The sequence below is a fragment of the Stegodyphus dumicola genome, chromosome X1 (assembly GCF_044657685.1).
Source record: "Stegodyphus dumicola isolate Sdum_Otavi_A_Nest chromosome X1, ASM4465768v1".
Classification (NCBI taxonomy): domain Eukaryota; kingdom Metazoa; phylum Arthropoda; class Arachnida; order Araneae; family Eresidae; genus Stegodyphus; species Stegodyphus dumicola.
The window spans coordinates 186,377,124-186,397,753 of record NC_140780.1 but is presented as its reverse complement, the minus strand read 5'-3'; the positions used below and the strand labels follow the sequence as shown (position 1 = coordinate 186,397,753).

Below are 20,630 nucleotides of genomic sequence, written 5' to 3'. Positions count from 1 at the left end.
TGAGATTGAAACTGTCTAAATCAGAAGTTTTACTCATACTGGCAATTGAAACAACTGATTAACAACTATAGTGCTAGCTATATGTGCATTTACCACAACTTCCTCACATGAGCACATATGCGGCACAGCGCTATAAAATTTGCATAGCCATGTCTATCCCTAATTCAGTGGCTTTTCAGTGTATATGTGCACATTGCATTTTACAATTAATTGCTTTCCATTCTCACTTCATTAATATTGTTTTTTCTAGTTTTCAATTTTTTTAGCTTCTGCGTTTTATTGACATTTTTAATCATCGTTATTTTCTGTCTACTACTAAGCCTCTTGTTTATTATTACAACTAATTTTTAAAATGAAATCCTGAAAATTAGAGGCGTTAGAAACCTTGCAAATTATGCTTGCTGTGAGACCGATGGAGGTTTGGTATTGGATACAAATCATGTCATCTTCTTTGACTTTTCTGAATGGGTCAGTAGCTCACATTTACTTAGAAACAAAAATCGTCATACGTAAAAGAAATGCTGTTAGGTGACAGTTTTGCGATGGAGACTTTATTACACTGCTGGAGCAGCTTTGTCTCCTTGTGTAGAGACAGTCTTTTCTAATTCATTAGTTATACTTTGATTCATTGTAACACAATTTGCGAATCTATTGAGAAGCATGTATGTTGACAAATATTAAATAATTTAGCTTTATCATGTAGAATTTTAGCTGCTGTGACTGCTTCCATCAGTTCTAATGGAGGCACTGTTGAGCTTTTAAGAGGAACTATTCAGATTTCTGATAAAATGAAACTTGCTTTAATTTCACCAAGCTTGTTGATCTATCTGAAATATGATACACTTCCATATGCATTATAATTTACATCACATAATGTATGTAAAGATATGACACTATTTAGCTTTTTGAAAGTACTTTCTATCAGTTTATATTCCTGTTGAAAAATTATTTCAGAAAGCCATTTGTTGTGAGACTCTACCTGAATTTCAATCACTCAGTTGATTCTGTATTAAATAAACATAAAAGAAAAATTTGTAATTGAATGAAGTAGGTTATCCACCTAAGTAATCAAATTAAGACAGGCAGTCCACCTAAAATAATAAAATTAAGCAAGCAATCCACCACAGAACGAAAAAAAAAAAAAAAAAAAAAAAAGGCACATTCTCACCTTTCATTTTTATTATTCTAAATGTAAACAAAAATATAGTGTTGCCAAACCGCAGACAAAAATCTTTTAGGAAAATTACATTTACACGACCGTTACACTGCTTATGACACCATTTTTTAAATTCAGTCTCAGTATCATTTGGAAGCTATTAAATCCTAATCAAGGCCTTTTATGCATATTTGTTTTAGCAGAATTTTAATTATGATCACAGATAGGGATATAAATCCAACTGGATCATAGATATTTGTCTGTAATTTGTAACTCGGCGCTTTTATTGTGTAACTAGCAATTAAGTGAAGATAGTTTAAAAACTTAAAATCTGGTTTACTAGAATCATTCTTTGTATTTCAGTGAAGGTCTAAAATCTTAGCTTGTGCAAAGGAATAAGTCACTGATAAACTATTTTTTAACCACATATATTTTATTTTAACTCTGAATTAAGTTTATGGAAACTCTTGCTCACATTCTTTAAAATAGTTTCTCCATCAGATGACAACCAATAGGCATTTTCTACTGTATCTGCATAATAATACCAGCCATTGGCATATACAAATGTGTTTAATGTTTCATAACTTTCAGGGTTTTTCCCGATATATTTTTAAATATGATACTTTATTGTATCTGTAGGGGAAATGGATTAGAAATAAAATCGAAATGTAAGCATGTTGTTTGTAATTTTGAGTAATTCATAAATATCATTTTGAGATCAAAGGAATTTGGTAAGATTTATGATCCTCTTCGACAGGGCTTATCATAAGAAATGCCTTTTCTATACCAGAAAAAAAAGGGATACTGTGTTCTTGGAATAAATAAAAAAAAAAAAAAATAAATAAAAGTATTAGGATTTAAATAAGGTTCTGCTTCCAACAAATCGTTTAAGAATTTAGAATTTTCTCGTATAAGTTGAAGCTTTGGAAACAATTCTAATGCAAGAAGTTTCTTTATCTGGCATTATCATTTTTCCATGGGTCATATAATACCCTGATTTGAAATCTTCATTTTGTTGCTCTTCAACAATTCCATCTTGTTAGCTGTTCTTCAGTTATTTTGTATATACCTGACACATTTCTATACTCTTACCTAATCTATTTCTCAAAATCTCAAACTGCTTCTGTGCAGTGTAAAATTTATTATTTAATTCACCAGGGTTAGATTTCTAAAATAATTTAGTTTGGTATCTCCTGTTATTCAAGGATAAAGTTTTATCAAATTGATCAGTTGTTTACTTTTCACAGACGATGCTTTCTTCAAAAATAACAGTTAAATCCAGTTTCCATAATACTCCTTTGGTCATTCATTATTATATTTTTCATAACAGCAATGTTTAGTGAATTAGTTTTCTAAATTCTGAAACTGTAATTATCCATCCAAAGACTTTTTTTACTTCACCTAAATTTTTATTGGTAGCAGTTTTTTTATGCACTATTAAGTTCCCAAACAAATCTTATTCTAATTCAGAAGTCAAACAACAAAAATCAGCGTTATATTTACAAAATTTTTTCACAGGACTAGTTTCAATGGTTTTACCAAACCACCATCCTCAGGTGCAAAACTGCAAATGGATGGTGGTTCAGTAAAACCATCAAAACTAGTCCTGTGAAAAACAATTGTAAATATAACGCTGATTTTTGTTGTTCGACTTCTGAATTAGTATTTATTCGGCGTGTTATTGTGTCTTAAATCTTATTCTGTTAGAATTTATGCAATAAGAAAAAAAATTGCATGAGTTGCATTCCATTGCATCAGTCAGCTTTAATTATGTTTCACCATAACTGAGACACTTGGCTATATGGGGGGGATGCTGTTGCTAGCTGTGTTCGAAATAATTTATCAAGTACTTTAAGTTCCTTGTTTTGATTTCAAACTCTACTATTGGATATTTTTTTGTCTGATGCTTGTTACATTCTAAAAGAATAAATGAAGAGTATCTTGTAATGAATGGGCTTCAGTTTAAGAATATTCGCTAAATGTTCAACATAAAAGGCATATTAGCTACCATTGTGTAATAAATGTCTTCTGAATTATATTCTAAAGAATTAAATTCAGAATTTCCTATAATTGTGCATATTTGTAAATAAACAACTCTTGAGCAGATTATGCCTGCATTACGCTGTGAAACTGAATTTACAGTTTAAGAATCAGAATGATTTGTCACTTGAGTATCCTCAGCATTACAGTGTAAATTCTGTGATTCTTTACATTTATCATCAGTATTATTCATCCAATTAATTCTTGTGATATTATTATTTTGGTTATTACCCAGACAAGCAGAACCATGATAACTTTTGCTTTTACATTTCAAAATTTTTAAATGATGAGTTTTGATAATATGATACATTTAGAAACATTTGTAACACCATCTAGCATTCTTTAAAATAGCTATTTTATTTTAAAGTTTGTCATACATTTAAATAGATCCGAAGGGAAAATGAATATAGAATGTGAGTCATATTATCATTAAATGCTCTTGCAATGGCCATGCCTTTGTACATACTTCTATTTCCTGTTTTGCTCTGAACGTTATAACAATTAGATACCTTTTCATTCACTTAAGGCTCAAAATGCTGATTCTTGGCATTCAGTTTCACATTTAAAAAATGACAAATCAGAACTTTAATGTCACTTTCAGAATTTGTGTTCCGTGTAAAATCTAAAACAAGATATTCCAACTGTAAATTTAGTGGAGTTGAAATCAAAACTGTAAAATATGATTTTGAATCCTCTTGCATTGAATCTAAATTTCATATAGAGATAACATAGCTCATCATATGAACTTTTTAAAGGTGAAATATTTGAAGAATTTTAACACTTTGCTTATTCATAAGTGAACCCATGAGGATATCTTTATGACTACTACAGTCTTTATTTAATTTTATAATTGTCAAACTAAAATTCAGATACTATATTTAACCCGTTCAGTACGGGCGTGTCATATGTGCATCAGCAGCGAACATAACTTCACGGCGGGGTGTGTCATATTTGAATCACCATTTAATTCACTCTACCGGCCGGATGTACCACATTCGACTCTTCAGATAGAATGTTTAATTAATATTTTTTGTTGCCGCTCGATGCAGCTGTATGCCTGTTATGGAGAAATATATCGAAAGTTAAGTATGTTTACCTTCATTCCTATGCAATGATTTTTATTTTTGGTATTTTGTTTCGGAATGAGAGTGAGATTCGTGGGTGGGTGTTGAGCAGTGTAATGTCTCTTTAACTGAATCATTTGATATAAACAAATGCATGTGCTCTCGCTGCATTGAGGTACTTTTTATTTTTGCGATATAATGGGATAGACGTTCTATCATTAGAGATTTTTTTTATTACTCTTATACTTTTCCTTTTTTTTATTACTCTTAGATTTTTTGTGCTTTGAGATGAATATTTTTAATCGTCAGCGAAATGTATCTTTTTTTAATGGCAGACGAAAGCAGTATCTAAACGTAGAATATACACAATCGCTAATTCATTAGTGTTGAGTAATGTAATGGCTCTTACTGCGTCATTTTATATAAACAAATGAACATGTTCTCGATGCTCTGGAATACTTTTAATTTAATTTATTAAATTTTCTTATTTTTTATCGGTTATAGTGGAGTAAATGTTCTATCATTAGAGACTTTTTTATTACTCGTTGAGTTTCCAGCACTCAGAAGCCATTTTATTTTTATGATAAAGGTCATACCAAAAGTGACTGCAAACCCAAAATGAAACCTATGTATAAGTTTGAAAAGTAACGGTACCCTTTAAATTTCATGAACATCCTGTTGTAGAGATGCTTCCCATTTTAAAAAATAATTACATTCTGAATGACCATTCATGCCACGAATCCTAAAGTAAAATGTTGCTATGTTCGCTATGCATATATCCTAATGATATTCGTGAGATAAGAACTATAAATACTATCAAATAAACAATAAATATGTTTTAAATATTAAATGTAGTAAGACGAATTTTTTGATTCGCTTAGCGAAAGTTTTTTTTTTTAATGGAAAAACGAAAGCACTATCTGACCGTAGAACATATACAAATGCTTAAATGAGTCAAATTTGCTGAGTAAAATAGCCAGCAGATATTATATTCCTGTGACTAATGTAACGTTGGACTTTGCATACACCCATGTTTCAAAGAATATCATACATGCACTGTCTCATTTTGAAACATTGCTTACTTTTCGTTGTTTGCTCATTGAATCTTTATGAAAGACAGTTTTAATATTTTTAAATTTTAATTGTGTGTTGTGTTAAATAAAATCTGCGATTGTTTGGATATTTTTCCATATATATTTATTTGTGGGATAAGGAGAAAATTATATTCTAGAATGAGTATTTTATAAAATTTTTAAGGAAAATATAGTAATAAAGGCTTAAAATTAATTTTGACGACTACTTGAATGTTCTTCTCATAATGTACCCAAAATTGGAAAAATTGAATGACAAATTTCATTTATATGAATTTTTTTCCAAAGTTAGGCTTAGCAGCATAAATTGCCCGTCCCCACAGGACAACGCATCTGGTTAACGCGCCGTCCCAAGAGAACGCTTCGGTAACAGAGGTGCCTGTCGCGAATGGGTTAAATAAGTTTTTTAATAGTTAATTTTTTTCATTTTTGAAAGTGAATCATAATCAGTAGTACTTTCAAATGAATTACAAAATGTTTTCTATTATTTCGGCTTTCCTGAATATGGTTTCATTAGCAACTTACTGTGTTTAATTGAAAGGGGTTTAAGTTTACCCCTTTAAGTCATAAGGTGCTTATGCTTTGGTCTGAGGCTAACTTATTTCTCAAATGTCAAGTTATCAAAAATTTTCCACCTTTTCAATAAACTTTTTAATTTTGTTACTGTACCTAATACATTCTTCTTGGTACTCAGCACTAGTGCTTACTTCCTTCTCAATTAAGTGTATATCAGTTAAATTCTCAATTTGAATCTCTAAGGATTTTAATTTATTCATTTTTTTAACTAAAACTTTCAGACATTTTTATATGTCATCCTGCTATATTTTTTATTTGCTGAGGCAGTATCAATTTTAGAAATAAGCTTATTAGTTTTACTTCCTTAAGTGCTGTATTTGTGATTTAGTTTCTCAATATTTTCCTCAGAAACCATTTTATTTTTATGATAAAGGTCATACCAAAAGTGACTGCAAACCCAAAATGAAACCTATGTATAAGTTTGAAAAGTAACGGTACCCTTTAAATTTTATGAACATCCTGTTGTAGAGATGCTTCCCATTTTAAAAAATAATTACATTCTGAATGACCATTCATGCCACGAATCCTAAAGTAAAATGTTGCTATGTTCGCTATGCATATATCCTAATAATATTCGTGAGATAAGAACTATAAATACTATCAAATAAACAATAAATATGTTTTAAATATTAAATGTAGTAAGTGCATTATAAGTGAAAAATGTTAAAGAGGTAAAGAATTACTTCACTATACAGTACGTATCCTGGAATGTCACCTTTGAGGCATGTGTGGATGGAGTGAGTATAAGCCTAGATTTTTACAAATTTTTTAGTGTACAGAAGTGTGCCCTCCTCTAACCATGCTACAAAGTTAGCCTTCAGGGATATCTCATTGACCTTTATTATCGCTCCTTCACATTTCGTGCAAAAATTCCATTATTTAGAAGTTTTTGCCTTTTGTTTTTGATATATAGAAACCTTCAGATTCATTGCTCTCATCATTACTGCCACCATAAAATCTAATAGCTGGCCATGAATTATACCAAGCCTTTTTTTTTTTAAATATATGCAGACACATCCATAACCTTGCAGTGCTCCACGCAGTAGATTTTGTCAAAATATTGAATTCTTGTAATTAAGTATCAGATGAGCAGTCTTAATTTTTTAAAAATTCGGTAAACCACTCAATTTCAGATGTTGCCAGTTCTTGAGTATGAAACAGTTTTCAAACCAGTCATTCATTAATATTTGTGTCATCAGTTCTGTTTTGAAACCCAAAGTCATGTATTTTTTTCAAGTATGAAAAGTTTATATTTGTACTTTCCTGCAGCATTGGCACTTGACAAAATCGTTAACCTTGCTGTGGAATTTCGATGTGGATACCAGATAAGGCTTTTCTGCCAATGTCAATAAGTATTTTAGGGCAAAAAAGATCAGATTTTTCAGTTATCAAATTGTTCTGCAGGTAAATTTTTGCTATCAATGAGTTTGATTAATTTATCTGCAAATTGTTCAGATGCTTCGGTATAATCTGCAGCTTTCACCTATGATATTTTGAACGGCCTCATACTTTTGCACTTTTAAAATTTGGTTGGCAAAATATTGAACATGTACGTTTAGTTTTTAAGTCCATTTTGTCATAAAACTATTTTGACTTGAGCCATTGGCATTAGATCCATTTATGCCATGCCCTCATTACTCTCTCACCTATTTAGTCACCCATATCTCACATAAGTATGTTCAGCTGGGTTGGTTCAGCTGGGTTCAGCTGGGTTGATCATCAAAGTGTATAAAAACATAAATTTAATTTTTAAATTTCTAGCAAAATTTTAAAAGTTTTTGCCTTCTGACTTACATAACTATATTCAAGCACCCATCTGTACATGCACATCAAAAGTATGCAAAATTAATTTAAAAAATAAAAATTAACAATTGGCAGCTACCTGGGAAAAAATGTCTTAGAAGGGCACCAGTATAAAATATATATCGGCTCTCAAAATTCAGGATTTTTTTTAAGTCTCAATTTTGTGTCCTTAGTGTCCATAAGTTATGATTAATGCAAAATTTTACCACAATTAAAATTATTTTATATACCCAGCCTTCAAAGGGTTAAGTTCCTTACAATCTAATTCTTTCTTCCTTCTTTGCCAAACTCACTAGAGAAAATCAGCTATACGGCTTATAAAAGCTTATTTCAGCTTATGAAGGAAAATCTGATATACCGACAAAAGAAAATTAGTGTAACTTCTCATTCCAAACAAATGACTTCACACACAACCACTCGAGAACTGAAAGTGTGGTCTAGGCCAATGTCAACTAGTCTGTTGTCATTTGGTTACAAAATGATTTCATAGCCAGCAAGTTTTTTTGAAAGTTATATGCAAGAATCTCAGTTGGGAGAAAAATCGCCTTTTGTCACAACAGCATTTTTTTGAGTTTATATTCATAAAGTTTGTAAGGTAAATAAATTTTAAAAAGAAAGAAAGAAAAATCTCTTCTGGTAGTCATTCTGGACATGTCCGGATTTTGGACTTTGTGCTGTAACCCAGTTATTCATAAACTAAGTAATCAGGTTGTCTTTTTCTTTTGCACACTAAATTCATAGTTATAGTATGGAAATAATTATTTTCCTGCTGGAGTTCCCAAAACCAATACCATACCAGGACATGTTTGATGTTCATTAATTTTTGCATCAATTGACATAATTTGTAAAATATAATATGCTATATTCAGTATGATACTAAATCATAAAGAGTTGTTAAAATAAATAGATCTTTTTCAATATTATAAAAGTTTGTTACTTATTTGCATACAGAAATGAAACTTAGTATTTCTAAAACCTCTTCTTGTGCATGTAATCCTCTGCATTCAAAGTAAAATGTAATGGTAATAATATAATCTTGTAGCAGTATATGGATTGATGCCTCTTTCTGCATATTTCATCTTTTAATTTTGCTCAAATTCTAATATGCTATCATAACATTTTGTACTCTGCTTATATGATTGTAAGCTGAGAAAAAGGAATGCAGGGAAAACAAACAAAATGCATTAACAAAAATAATATTTGCGTCTTCTGAGAACATTCTAGCTTCTGCAGACAAATTTCATCTCTTTATGTCAGGCATAATTGTTGGTTGGTGAGAAATTGTACTAGATTTCGGCCATCATGATATTTGCAGCTGTGTGCAAAGAATGACTGATTTAAAAAATTCAGAGTAAATATGAAAAACAAATATGTAATAAATTTTGCCAGATTAATTTCAGATTATGCAGGAGGTATAAGTGTCGATTTTTACTTCCTTGTACAAAGTAAAAAGGAAGTATTGTAATCGCGAAAAGTTTCAGGCAACATATTTCGACGAAAATATCCATTTTGACCGCTATCGAATGCAATTTAACGATGTTTTTGCATGATATCTGTACGTAAGGACAGAATAAAAGACTCGTTTCCTCCAAAAAAATTATAAAACTGCTTAAAAATTAATTCTGAAGAGAATTTTCTGTGGCATCTGTACGAACATATGTACGTACGTGTGTACGTATCTCGTATAACTCAAAAACGAGTAGCCTCAGAACGTTGAAATTTTGTATATAGGACTGCTATAACATGTAAATGTGCACCTCGTATTTTGGTTGCAATCGGCCGCACCAAATGTATATAAATATATTTATATATATAATACTATATCCACTTTGTTACCCGGCTCAGTGATCTCAGTTTCTTTACTCTTATATGTTTGTAAATTGTACATTTTTTGCTTTAAAAATGATTGAATTGTGTTGTTTTTATCTTCTGGTTAAGGTTTTTATGCCTTTAGTAAATCTGTATGCAATATTTTTAGAATTATCAACAATTTTAAAGTTGTTTAAGTGCCGCTAAGCCCTTTTTTTTATGGCAGCCATTGATTGTTTACATTTGAAACAGCAGACTTGTGGATTTGTTGCTAATCTAGAGAAACTTAGCTTCGCAACAACAAAGATAACGCCTTCATTTATTATTGCCAATTAAATCATGCTTAATCCTTTCTGGAATTTTTTCGAGGAAATAAGTGTTTAAGATTTACTTCGTAATTTTTAATATAGATATTTTGAGTTTTTATGTATTTTTGCCTTCTCGCGAAGGGAGAACTGAATTAATTGAATGAGAAGTACTCAATTGTCTGTGAAAAACTGTTTCTTTTTTGTTTTGTTTGCTTAATTTCTTTTATACATCATTCTAGCTTTATTATATTATTTGAATAGAACATGTGGCAACGATTAGATAATTATATTCTTTAAATGATATAAATTTTGTGCATTCTGTGTTATAATATGAACGAAATATAATACTGTTAAGTGAATCTAGCGCCAGAGTGTCGCTATGGTAAACAAATACTAGAGTGAATTTTAAAGAATGCATTTATTCCATTGTGGTTTATGCGCTGTCGGTGAAGTAGATTTAATTCAATCCAATATGTTTAAATGAAATGCAAGAAAAAATGCGTATAATTTAATATTCCGTACAAGGAAGTCATGTGGTGTACACATGAGATTTTTATTTATCTGAAAGCATTTGCATCTTCTCATGCAATCAGCCCTCATGAATTTGATAGGAATCCAAATGGTGGTGCTAGTGCTGTGCTGATGTTTATGTTTTGTTATGGATAAGGCGTCTGACTTCAAGTCACTGATGGCACCACAATTGAGAACAAATAATAATGCTCTGGGTGTAGTGCCATACATGAACTGTGGCATAAAGTACAGTACAATACAAAGTTCGTAATCCGGACTCGTTGGGACTTCGGCGATTCCAGATTAGAGGTTTTTCTGGTTTATAGATCATCAGTTTAAATCTGGTAAGATGGCATGCAAAAATTATACAATTAAAAATACGAAATAAAGAACAAGTTTGATCTAAAGGGTATCAAAATTTACAAAAAAAAAAAAAAAAAAAAAAAAAGGAAAAATAAAGCTTAATATTTATTTGTTTATTAAACATTTCTTTCAATGTAAGTTGTTTAAGATGTTTTTTTCAAAAAGTTCCTTTTTCTTGTGTCATATATAGTGGACTTTCCAATGCTATACTTCTCACATAATTTTGAGACGGATAGGCCTTTATCCATTTTTTGAAGCAATTCCACTTTTTGTTTAATGGACATCGAAACATGCTTTCGCTTTGTAGATCCTTTGGCAGCTCCAGAATTGGAAACTCTTTTTGACCTAATCGAAAGTTCAAGCTTAATTTTTATAAAATTGTTCTAACAGTCTGCAAAAAATAATAAGCTGGATCCAATTAGAAGATTAAGGAACAGCGCAAACTGCATTAACTGAAATGCCTTAGATAATTTTAGCTTAGCTTATACTGTCTGTTATACATTAAACGCGCGTTCATAAACGCATTATGCACATGCATAACCGCACATGCGCACAAAGTTTGTAGCTTTGAGGTCCAGATTATAGATCATTCCGGATTACAGACTTTGTACTCTAGTACAGGAAGACATTAAAATATTTTGCTTGCATATATAATGTAAAATTTTTTATTTTAACAAATAACTGGTATATAATGACAAACTGGATGTCACGTCAAGATCATTTTCAAACCGGTACAGTCACGGTCAGACCAGGTCGTCTAATAAGCCCATTTAAAATGATTGACATATGATTATATAAAATAATTTCTCTTATTTCCAACTATAAATTCAATTTATTAAAAACTTAAATAATTGTTTATCTGGGTCGCACAGTAGACGTAAAACTGTCAGTAGGTACAGTGGTACCCATCGGCATAGGGTTGGTCCTCTGCGCAAACGTCTCTAGCAGCAACGAACAGTGTGACAATGAGATCTTGTTCAGAGTCAGTGGGGATGTCGTAAATGGTGTTTCTCAGAGTCCCCCACAAAAAGAGATCCAATTTTGATAAAAGTGACAATCATGGTGTCCAGCAAACTAGTCCTGATTAATCCCTTACTATTCATTGCCACATACTTCAGGCGATATATGCAAGCTCTGTGTTTGTAAAATGATGCATCATGCTGTAAATCCCATTGGGAAAAATGAAGTGTTTATTATATGCAGATGTTATCGACTGCTGTAACCTGGGTCATCTCTTGGAGCTCTAATGCATCATTTGCAGACCCAAATTCTATGAATAGAAATATTCATTTGGTTCCTGTACCACCTTAAAAAATTTGCTAGATATTTTTCGAGCGCCCTGTATGTACACGTCTTGTAAGGTTGGAAATAAATTAAAGAAATTTTATCATGAAATTATGGTAAATAGTATTAAAATATTGCGTGATAGAATGTTAAGATTATTTGTTAGTAAGTTGTTAGGTGTATGTTGCTTTATTTGTATTGCCATATAGAATTCTGCACAAAATTTTAGTCATAATCTTTTTTTTATCAGCAAAATTATAGTGCTTAAATACACTGGGATTTAACTTAATTTGCCTATAGAAGACATTTGCATGTTATTTATATACATGATTACTGTTCAAAGTCCCTCCCCCCTCGTTGCATTATGAAAGTCGCTAAAATAGGTAGGTATCTTTAGAAAAGATTCTGCATTGTATTTGACCTAATACAGTTCTATACTGCAGATACTTTTACAAATATATACTGGATGTAATTTTTAATGTATCATTTTCATATTGTTGCAGCTCAGAATCAAGATTCTGTTCGCATTGATACTAGAACCTTTACAAGATCAAAAAAGAAACAAGCTATAGAATTCCTTACTAAACTTGATGTGATTAATGGTGAAAAGAGTACAGATAAAAGCATTCTAGCTGAGCAACTACACAGGAGAGGAAGCGATATGAGTTCCGATTCTCTGTCCAGTTGCCATGTCTTAGAAGATGCTAATGATGTACAAGAAGTAGCTCGCATGCAAGAAGAAAGTATGATCTTTTTAGAAGATTTATTTTGTTGCCTATAGATTTTCTAGATATGCTGCATCTTCTACATTCTTTTTTTTTTTATTAGGTTTAAGAATGAGTTCCCCTTTGGGCACTCCTAAACGTGGATCATGTAAGTACGGAAGTATTTATAATTCTGAAATTCCTTTAATATTTTTAGTTAGTTTATGTGGCTTAGGAATGTTTTGAATATTTTTTTTTCAGTGAACAGTCTTTCTAATCGCAAAATATCTACATCATCACGAGGCTCTGTGTCTGACCAAGATATATCTGAAAATTCAGTATTTGGTACCCAAAGTAATGAGCAAGGTATTGCTGTTTATGACCTTTTATAGTGCTATAAAATGATTTGTAGTATGTCTGATATGTAAACAATTTACGTACAATGAGCCCTTTCATAATGACCATCATCTCTAGATGCTTGCCTTTAAAAGTGACTTGTATTTCTTAGAATGTAAACAAATATTGCCACGAAACATTACATAATGCTAGAATTGCTGGAATAATGAGTGGTTCGGTGTGAGGAAATGTTTACATATAATTTCTTTCTGAGTATTAACTTTTTTTCATATGCAGCTAACCATTTAAATATTTTAATGTATAATAGCTATTTAAAAACTATCTACACTCAAATGATGTATGAAAATGTGACAAACAGCAACATTGTCATTTATGTTTTTCAATTTAAAACAAATAATATTTTTCAGGTAAAAATGTAGTTTCTCCTCATCAGTAAAAGAAGAACATGCATAGCATTGCTTTTAGATTATTTGGGATGCTACTGCTTTGCTGCAACTTAGGTTTTTTTCTGTTAGACTCTAAAGCATGGTCTAATTTTTAATTCTTCAGAAGGTCCTGAGATCTTCATGTTTCTAAGCAAAGAATTTGTAGTTCTTCATTGGTAAAATAATACTAAGAAATGAATTTATTTACCTGCTTCTGGGCTGTTTTGGACAGTGTTTTTTTTTTTTTTTTAAATCTTTTTTTATTTATCTGTTTTTAAAACAAAATGTAAAACAAATTTAGTTTCATGTTTAATGGGTGGCAAATTCATATATCCTGTACAAGTGTCATGGAGGACATTTTTCAGTCCATGTACTTGTTTGGTATGTAGGAAGTTTGTTAAACTAGTCATGACTGTATATGTAATTCTATGAATCTGTCGAATTATCATGTAAGCTGTTAAAGTCTGAAATTTTATATTTCCTAGTCTAAATGTGTTTTGTATTAAATATAAAGTGTTTAATTATATGTTAAATGACTTTTAAATTATATGAGTGACCAAACAACCAGATTGGACTTCTGTTGTTGAAAGGGATTTGATTTACTCCAGCATGATCACTGCTTGTTTCTGATGTATCATGTAATTTTTTTCATAAGCTGTGTTGTTTTAAATAACTTATTTATTTAAAAAAAAATGTTTGAAAAGTCGGGCAGTGAATAATTTGAAAGTTTGGAAAAACTGAATTTAGGCAGTATCAAATGGTAACTCGAGATCATGGGAATACTAGAAAAACATATTATTGTTATTAAACATAGTTATGTTATTAAACATAGTTATTGGTAGCTTTAAATAGAGGTTTCGGGTGAAATGAAAGGACAAAGAAAGAAGCCATATTGGTGAAAAAATAGCATCTTTATTGATGTAATGTGCCATCCTTGTTTCTTTTTAAGATCTTTCTTTTTAAATGCTGAAGAATTGTTCCTGATAAGCAGTTGTAGTTCCAGGTATCTCTCCCCACTGAAGTTAAATCTATCTGAAGGTAACCTTTTTTAGTCTGTCAGTGAGGCACAAAAAAAAAAAAAAAAAAAAAAAAAAAAAAAAAAAACTTTATAATTAGCTGAGAAGAGGTAATTTGTGCGGATGTGTACAATGAGCTGAATCATGATGATGGAAACACTAAAATGTAGCTCTGCTTAAATGGACTGTTAAGTGTAGGGGAGACAGTTGCATGTATGTAAAATATAGAATGCTTAGAAGGAATGAGAAGTGTAGAGGAGAAAGTTGTGTGCGTGTAAAATATAGACTTCCTTTCTGAAGTGTTCATAACAAGCATCATTCTTATTATTTAGCCTTTTAATTGCTGAACATAAATACTTAATACATATTTTGATAGAGAAAAGTCCATAGATTTTTATACATTGCGTATTATTGCATGTTAAATGCTTGTTCTGACTTCACAAATAATTTATTCAGCAGTTAAAAGGGAAACCTCACCTTTGTGTAATTTTGGAAACAAATACTTTTGAAGATTAAAACTATGTAGGTCTTCTACTCATCTGCTGGTTTATTTTCGGGGGTTAGGGGAGTATATATAGTTGAAAATTTTTAAATTTTTGTCTGCTCTTGGAAAACCTAGCAAGCAGAACTAATGAAGCTTGAAAATCATAAAAAAGAAGGTAAAAAGTTTTATCCTCTTTAAGTTAAAAGTTATAGTTATCATGCCATGAATATGTAAATATATGTATAGGAATACCAGTGACTACTTTTAATAGCATGAGAATATGATGTGCTGTAAATACGTTTTTCAAGATATATGTGTATAAACTTCACATAGTGCCATTCATTTAGGTAAAGCTGCATCACAAACTGTTTGTGAATGGCTGCCACATGTAGACTGAATGTGAATATCAGTAAGAAAATGGAAGCTGTGTATGGGGGGGGGTACTTTTAGATCTCAAATGTGTATGTGCATTTTGGTGGCAAATGAAACATTTGTATTTCAGTAACAACATTAGTTAATATGGCTTTAGCCATGTGGTTGAAAATAGTCACTTTAACTCAATTTTATGTATATTTCAAGAATGTGAATTTCTTTCATCCTTCATTTTGTAATACATCATTAAAACTACTTTCATAGTGCAGTGTTGCTAAAAATTATGTTTACAAAATTACCCATCTCAGAGTTGCCAACTTTCTTTTGTAGACCTTTAGGCAGGAGACTCCCGATATCCGACATTTCTGCCAACCTGATTTACAACATATTTCTCACAACTTATTCTTAAAATTTCTGATGATTTTTATGTAGCTTGACTTAATACATTATGCACCTAAGAAAGTGATTTTTGGTGTCTGAAAGTGCATGGTTTTTCCTCTAGATTACATGTAAAAGGAAATGAAAGTCATTTCATCAGTGAGACATTATGGCATGCTTCTGCTTTGTGTGTGAGAGCATACGTATTTGAAAACGCCGTGTTCCAGTTCCCCTGTGAGGTCAAAAACTGCTGTGGGCCATCTGGCATATAGCATCTGCTGTGGGCCCATAAGCACAAAGTGAGATTGAGGTTATCGTTTTGTTTATCTCACCACTGAGCGCTATGAGTTTCACATTTTCAAGAGATATTTTAAGAAATTGAGTTTCTACAGAAAAATGTAAAATAGTCATGTACCTTTCAAAAATCATACACAGATAGATAACTTTCCTTCTATTATTTTGTCAAAGAAATATAATACATTTGTGATGTTCTTAAGCATGTGCGTACACAAAAACACAAGAGCAACATCAGCTGTGTTAAAAAAAAAAAAAAAAAGAAATATTAAATTCTGTGGAAACAAACTACCAAAAAGTTAATGCAGAATGCCCGTTCTCTTCTACTGGAGCACAACCTGCTGCTGAATACACTGGATCATGCTATAGCTCTTTAGAAAAATGTTTCTTGATATAGAAATTGCTAAGACATGCTTAATTATAAGGACAAAACTGGCTGCAATTGTTAAAGAAATGGGTGTAAAAAATAAATCTTCAGTTATTAATTGTATTCAAACAGCTCCCTTTTGCTTCTCTATGGATGAAAGCAATAATACCAATGCAAAACTGTATCCATTTGTTCTTTCTTTTTTTTTTTTAATCTTCAAAAATTGAGTGTAGTTTATTTTGTGTCCTCACTTTAGGACATTTGACATGCTTTAATATATAGCACATCTAGCTATTAAAACTTTAAAAGAAAGTGCAGTTCTTCAGATTAACTTAGTGCCAACAATTCACCTGGAACGGTTGGCTGTAAGCCAACTGATCATCTTAAAAAAAAAAGAAAATTCATATTTGCAAATTATGAGGTGCTCATAACCTGCCAACTCTTAAATGTAGCAACTAAAAAAAAGGGGAACTTTCTTTACCAATAAAGGTGTTCATCACACATTGTTGATTTTATACACATTGTTGCCATCTTATAAGCTTTAAACTGATGATCTAATATTAAGAAAAGTCCCTAATCTGGAATCGCTGAAGTCCCGACAAGTCCGGGTGTTGGACTTTGTACTGTATATATATTTTTTCTATTAATTTTGAAGTTCGGAAAGAAATTTAATGTATTTTATATACGCTACTCTTTGTAGCTAATTAGTCTAATTTTTTGAATTATTGCAGCTGGATATGAAGTCATTGAAAATAACTCCTATCAAATAGATTCATTGCACTCGGATCAGTCATCGCCATCTGAAAGCCCATATGGATCTAATGCTTCATTAAATAATGCAGGGAAAGGCAAAGGTGATTTATTTTCTTGCTTTTCAACTATGAATGCAAATTTTGATTTTCAATAATTTTGTTTAAATTTTTAATCCGGGTAAAATTTTACTTTAATTACAATATTAAGTGATTATTTTTATTAATGCTTTTAAAATTTGTTATTTCATAGTTTGCCATTTTTAATTTGGTATATGCGTGATGTAATATTCTTTTAAATCAGGGTTTCTTAAACAGTGGGTCGCAGGACCTGCAGCAGGGTGTTGCCAAAAATTTTAGCAGTTTTGATATTTCTTTAACTTATTATAATTTTACACTTACCAAATATTTTAACACAATGTATCAGAAAATAGATAAAGATAAGACAAATACAGACAAAGAAAAAACGAAAATTTTGCGACGCATTCTTTGTATAATATAAACGTTCATTTTACTTGCTTTGCAAGTGACGCTGTCATTTCGTCTGTTACTTATTTAAAATTTTCACATTGTTCTATGTCTTAAAATAAGAAATTAAAGTTATTGACCCAAAACTGCAATAGTATATTACAGTACAAGTGAAAATATGGGCAATTACACTCACACGTTTGTCGAATTTGCGCTATGCTTATAGGGTCCCACAAAGTTTTCATAACTATTATGGGGTTCAAGGGTCGTGACTGAAAAAAATTTAAGAAGCCTTGTTTAAAAGCAAAATGGGGAGAAGGTAACTTTAATTACGATGGGTAAGTTACAAATAATTTATTCCCACCAAGTGATAATATACAATTTGGGAGAAATGTTTCAGTTGCTAGAAATCAAAGATTAAAGCAGTGAATAAAGAGAATATTTTATGTTTCAGTTTTATTCAAATGCTTCCTTAAGTCTTCATTTTGATGTCAGAACACAGTCTGTCAATGAATGTATTTCATCCGACTCATTTGATGGTTTCAGTACAGCAACTTTTTAGAATTTATTTCTTTTAATATGTTTGGTCCAAATATGAATCTTAATTTTTGGAATTTCATTTAAATAAACACAACTATCAATTAAAAGTCACTGTAATTTTATGCTCTTATCTCTTTGAATTTTTCAAATTGAAGCAAAATATAAAAACTAAAAAGAAATTATGCACATGGATTCGATAACTACTTCCATTCTCACACTCTGAGGGAAAAGTTAGCTGATTTTAACATAATAAGCAGAATGGATCAGAGGTTTTGTACTGAAATTAATGAATGATCAGTAACTAGTTAAATGTGGTACTTAGGTTACTGAAGAAATGTTTATTGCTAAAAAATGCATAAAAAGGAGCGAACTGCTCACTTCAACTTTTGTAACGTTTTTAGGCTCGTTCTGTATCAACCAGAGAATTTTATGCACTTCTATATTAAATACACGTTTAAATTGTTGATTTTGCAGTGCTTTTTCCGTTTATGATAAATTTGAGAAATATTGTATTCTATTACAGTGGTACTTCTAGATGCAAGTGTATGTGCATAAAACATATTCAGATACAAACATGCAGGCAATTTTTATATCTGGATATGAGTAAAAATTGGGATATAAGCTCAAGTGAGAAACTTGCTGTAAACAAAGCAAAGAGCAAGTTCACTTATTCGGGTCACATTACCTTGCAACAGACGCATCTCTGAATATTTTGTGCTCGTTTTCTCAATTCACATGTTTGTGCAGTTATTTTGCCATTATTATTAAAATGTGTTTATAACTATTACAATTATTGATTTTTAATTACTATTAAGATATATTTCTAACAATGGCTCCTGATAAAGTGACTAATGTAACCAGATGTCGTCTCTTGAAATCATCGATAAACATGAGCAAGGTGTACATAGTCAACTTGGCCAAGCAGTTTAAGCAAATACTTCTATGTTATGCGTGATGTTGAAGAAAATAGAGGCAGTAAAGGCTATAGTGCCAGCCAAGGGTATTACAAAAATATCAAAATAGCAGCCTTCTGTAAGTGAAAATATGGAGAAGCTGCTGTTGGTGTGGCTGAAGAAGTAACTCAAAGGAGATACCATGATTGATGTGATCATCTGCAATTGGACACAAGTTATATACACCTATAATGTGGAAGATGACTCTAAGCTCTTCAGATAATGAGTCTTAAGAGGCATTCAAGGTAAGTTGTAGCGAATTTGAAAAGTTTAACAGGCAAATTGGATTTGAATCCATCGTCAGGCATTGTGAAGCAGCAGAGTGGATCCTCAAAACATTTTTGGCCCTGATAGAAGCTGAAAGATACATCCTCCAGTATTTTTTCTTTATATTCTCTTTTATATGTTGTTATTATGTTTTATAAAGTATTTAATAGGCTTTTTTAAAATTACTATGCATTTATTGTTATTTAAAAACAACAAAACACTGTCTTTTTTTTTAAAAAACAACATAACAAACAAGAAGTAGTTTGGGGAACTGGATTGTATTAAAGTTATTTAAATGTATTTCAAAGAGAAAATTTTTTTCAGGATAAGTAGATTGACTTATAAGCTCAGTCACAGAATAGATTAAACTCTTATGCTGAGGTACCCCTGTATTAGCTTCTAAAATTGTAAATATATATAGTTGTAGTAGATGTGTGTGTGAGTTTTTCCAATTTTAACAATCAATATACTCCCAAAAGAATTATTTGAGTTAAAATTTGCTTAAATCACTGTATGCAATTGAAAAATTGTTAAATGTGAAGTTTTTTATCATAAAAGGCAAACTTCGTAGCATATTGAGAATTGATAATGTTGTAAAACAATTGTGTTTTGCCAGCCAATTAATTAGATATGATTTTAATTGTCTATTTACACTGATTTAAAGTCTAACTTTTTAGCATTATGTTCTTTTAAATGAGCAGAATCATTTGTAATTTTTTATGCATTATTTTTTAATTCAATAATTTTACTTTTTTTAAGGCTCCCAAACTGTTTTACTGTGAAGTTTATGGTTTAAAATAAAGTTATCAAGTTATTTATATTTTGCTTAGGTTACCGATAGCTTAATACTTAGTTTGCAAACTGTTGTCACAAATGTATTTTTATGTAATATACTAATTTAATTTCTTTACAATTCTAGAACAAGTACTTTCATTCAGTTCTATAAGTGTAGATTTTTGTAAAATATATTATGTGTTTAATGATTTTTCATTCTCCCACATCTTTATTATACATTCAGTCCATTATCAGTGTGTTGACTGCAACATGAAATGTGTACTATTTGCAGAACTTGGGCATGACTGTAATAATGAATCATCTTCCTTCAAGATGGTAAATTTCAGAATCCTCTGCATTCTAGCTGCATTTTACAAAAATAAAGTTTCTTTTTTTAATTAGCCTTTCACATGTTACCTGTTATATTAGTTCATAAGAGTGGTAAGTGTATACACCTTTTGTTTTAACTGTTATAAAA

At 30.8% G+C, this 20,630-nt stretch overlaps 1 protein-coding gene across 2 annotated transcripts in view; it reads left to right on the top strand.

Moving 5' to 3' along the window:
• Positions 1–20,630, top strand: part of LOC118185188 (SLAIN motif-containing protein 2-like) — a 101,341-nt gene that overhangs the window by 38,478 nt on the left and 42,233 nt on the right. For both annotated transcript variants that reach the window (XM_035355009.2, XM_035355010.2), the window contains exons 4-7: positions 12,508–12,747; positions 12,833–12,877; positions 12,970–13,074; positions 17,133–17,255. In XM_035355009.2, the coding sequence (XP_035210900.1) occupies positions 12,508–12,747; positions 12,833–12,877; positions 12,970–13,074; positions 17,133–17,255 (513 nt within the window). The remainder of the gene's footprint in view (positions 1–12,507; positions 12,748–12,832; positions 12,878–12,969; positions 13,075–17,132; positions 17,256–20,630) is intronic.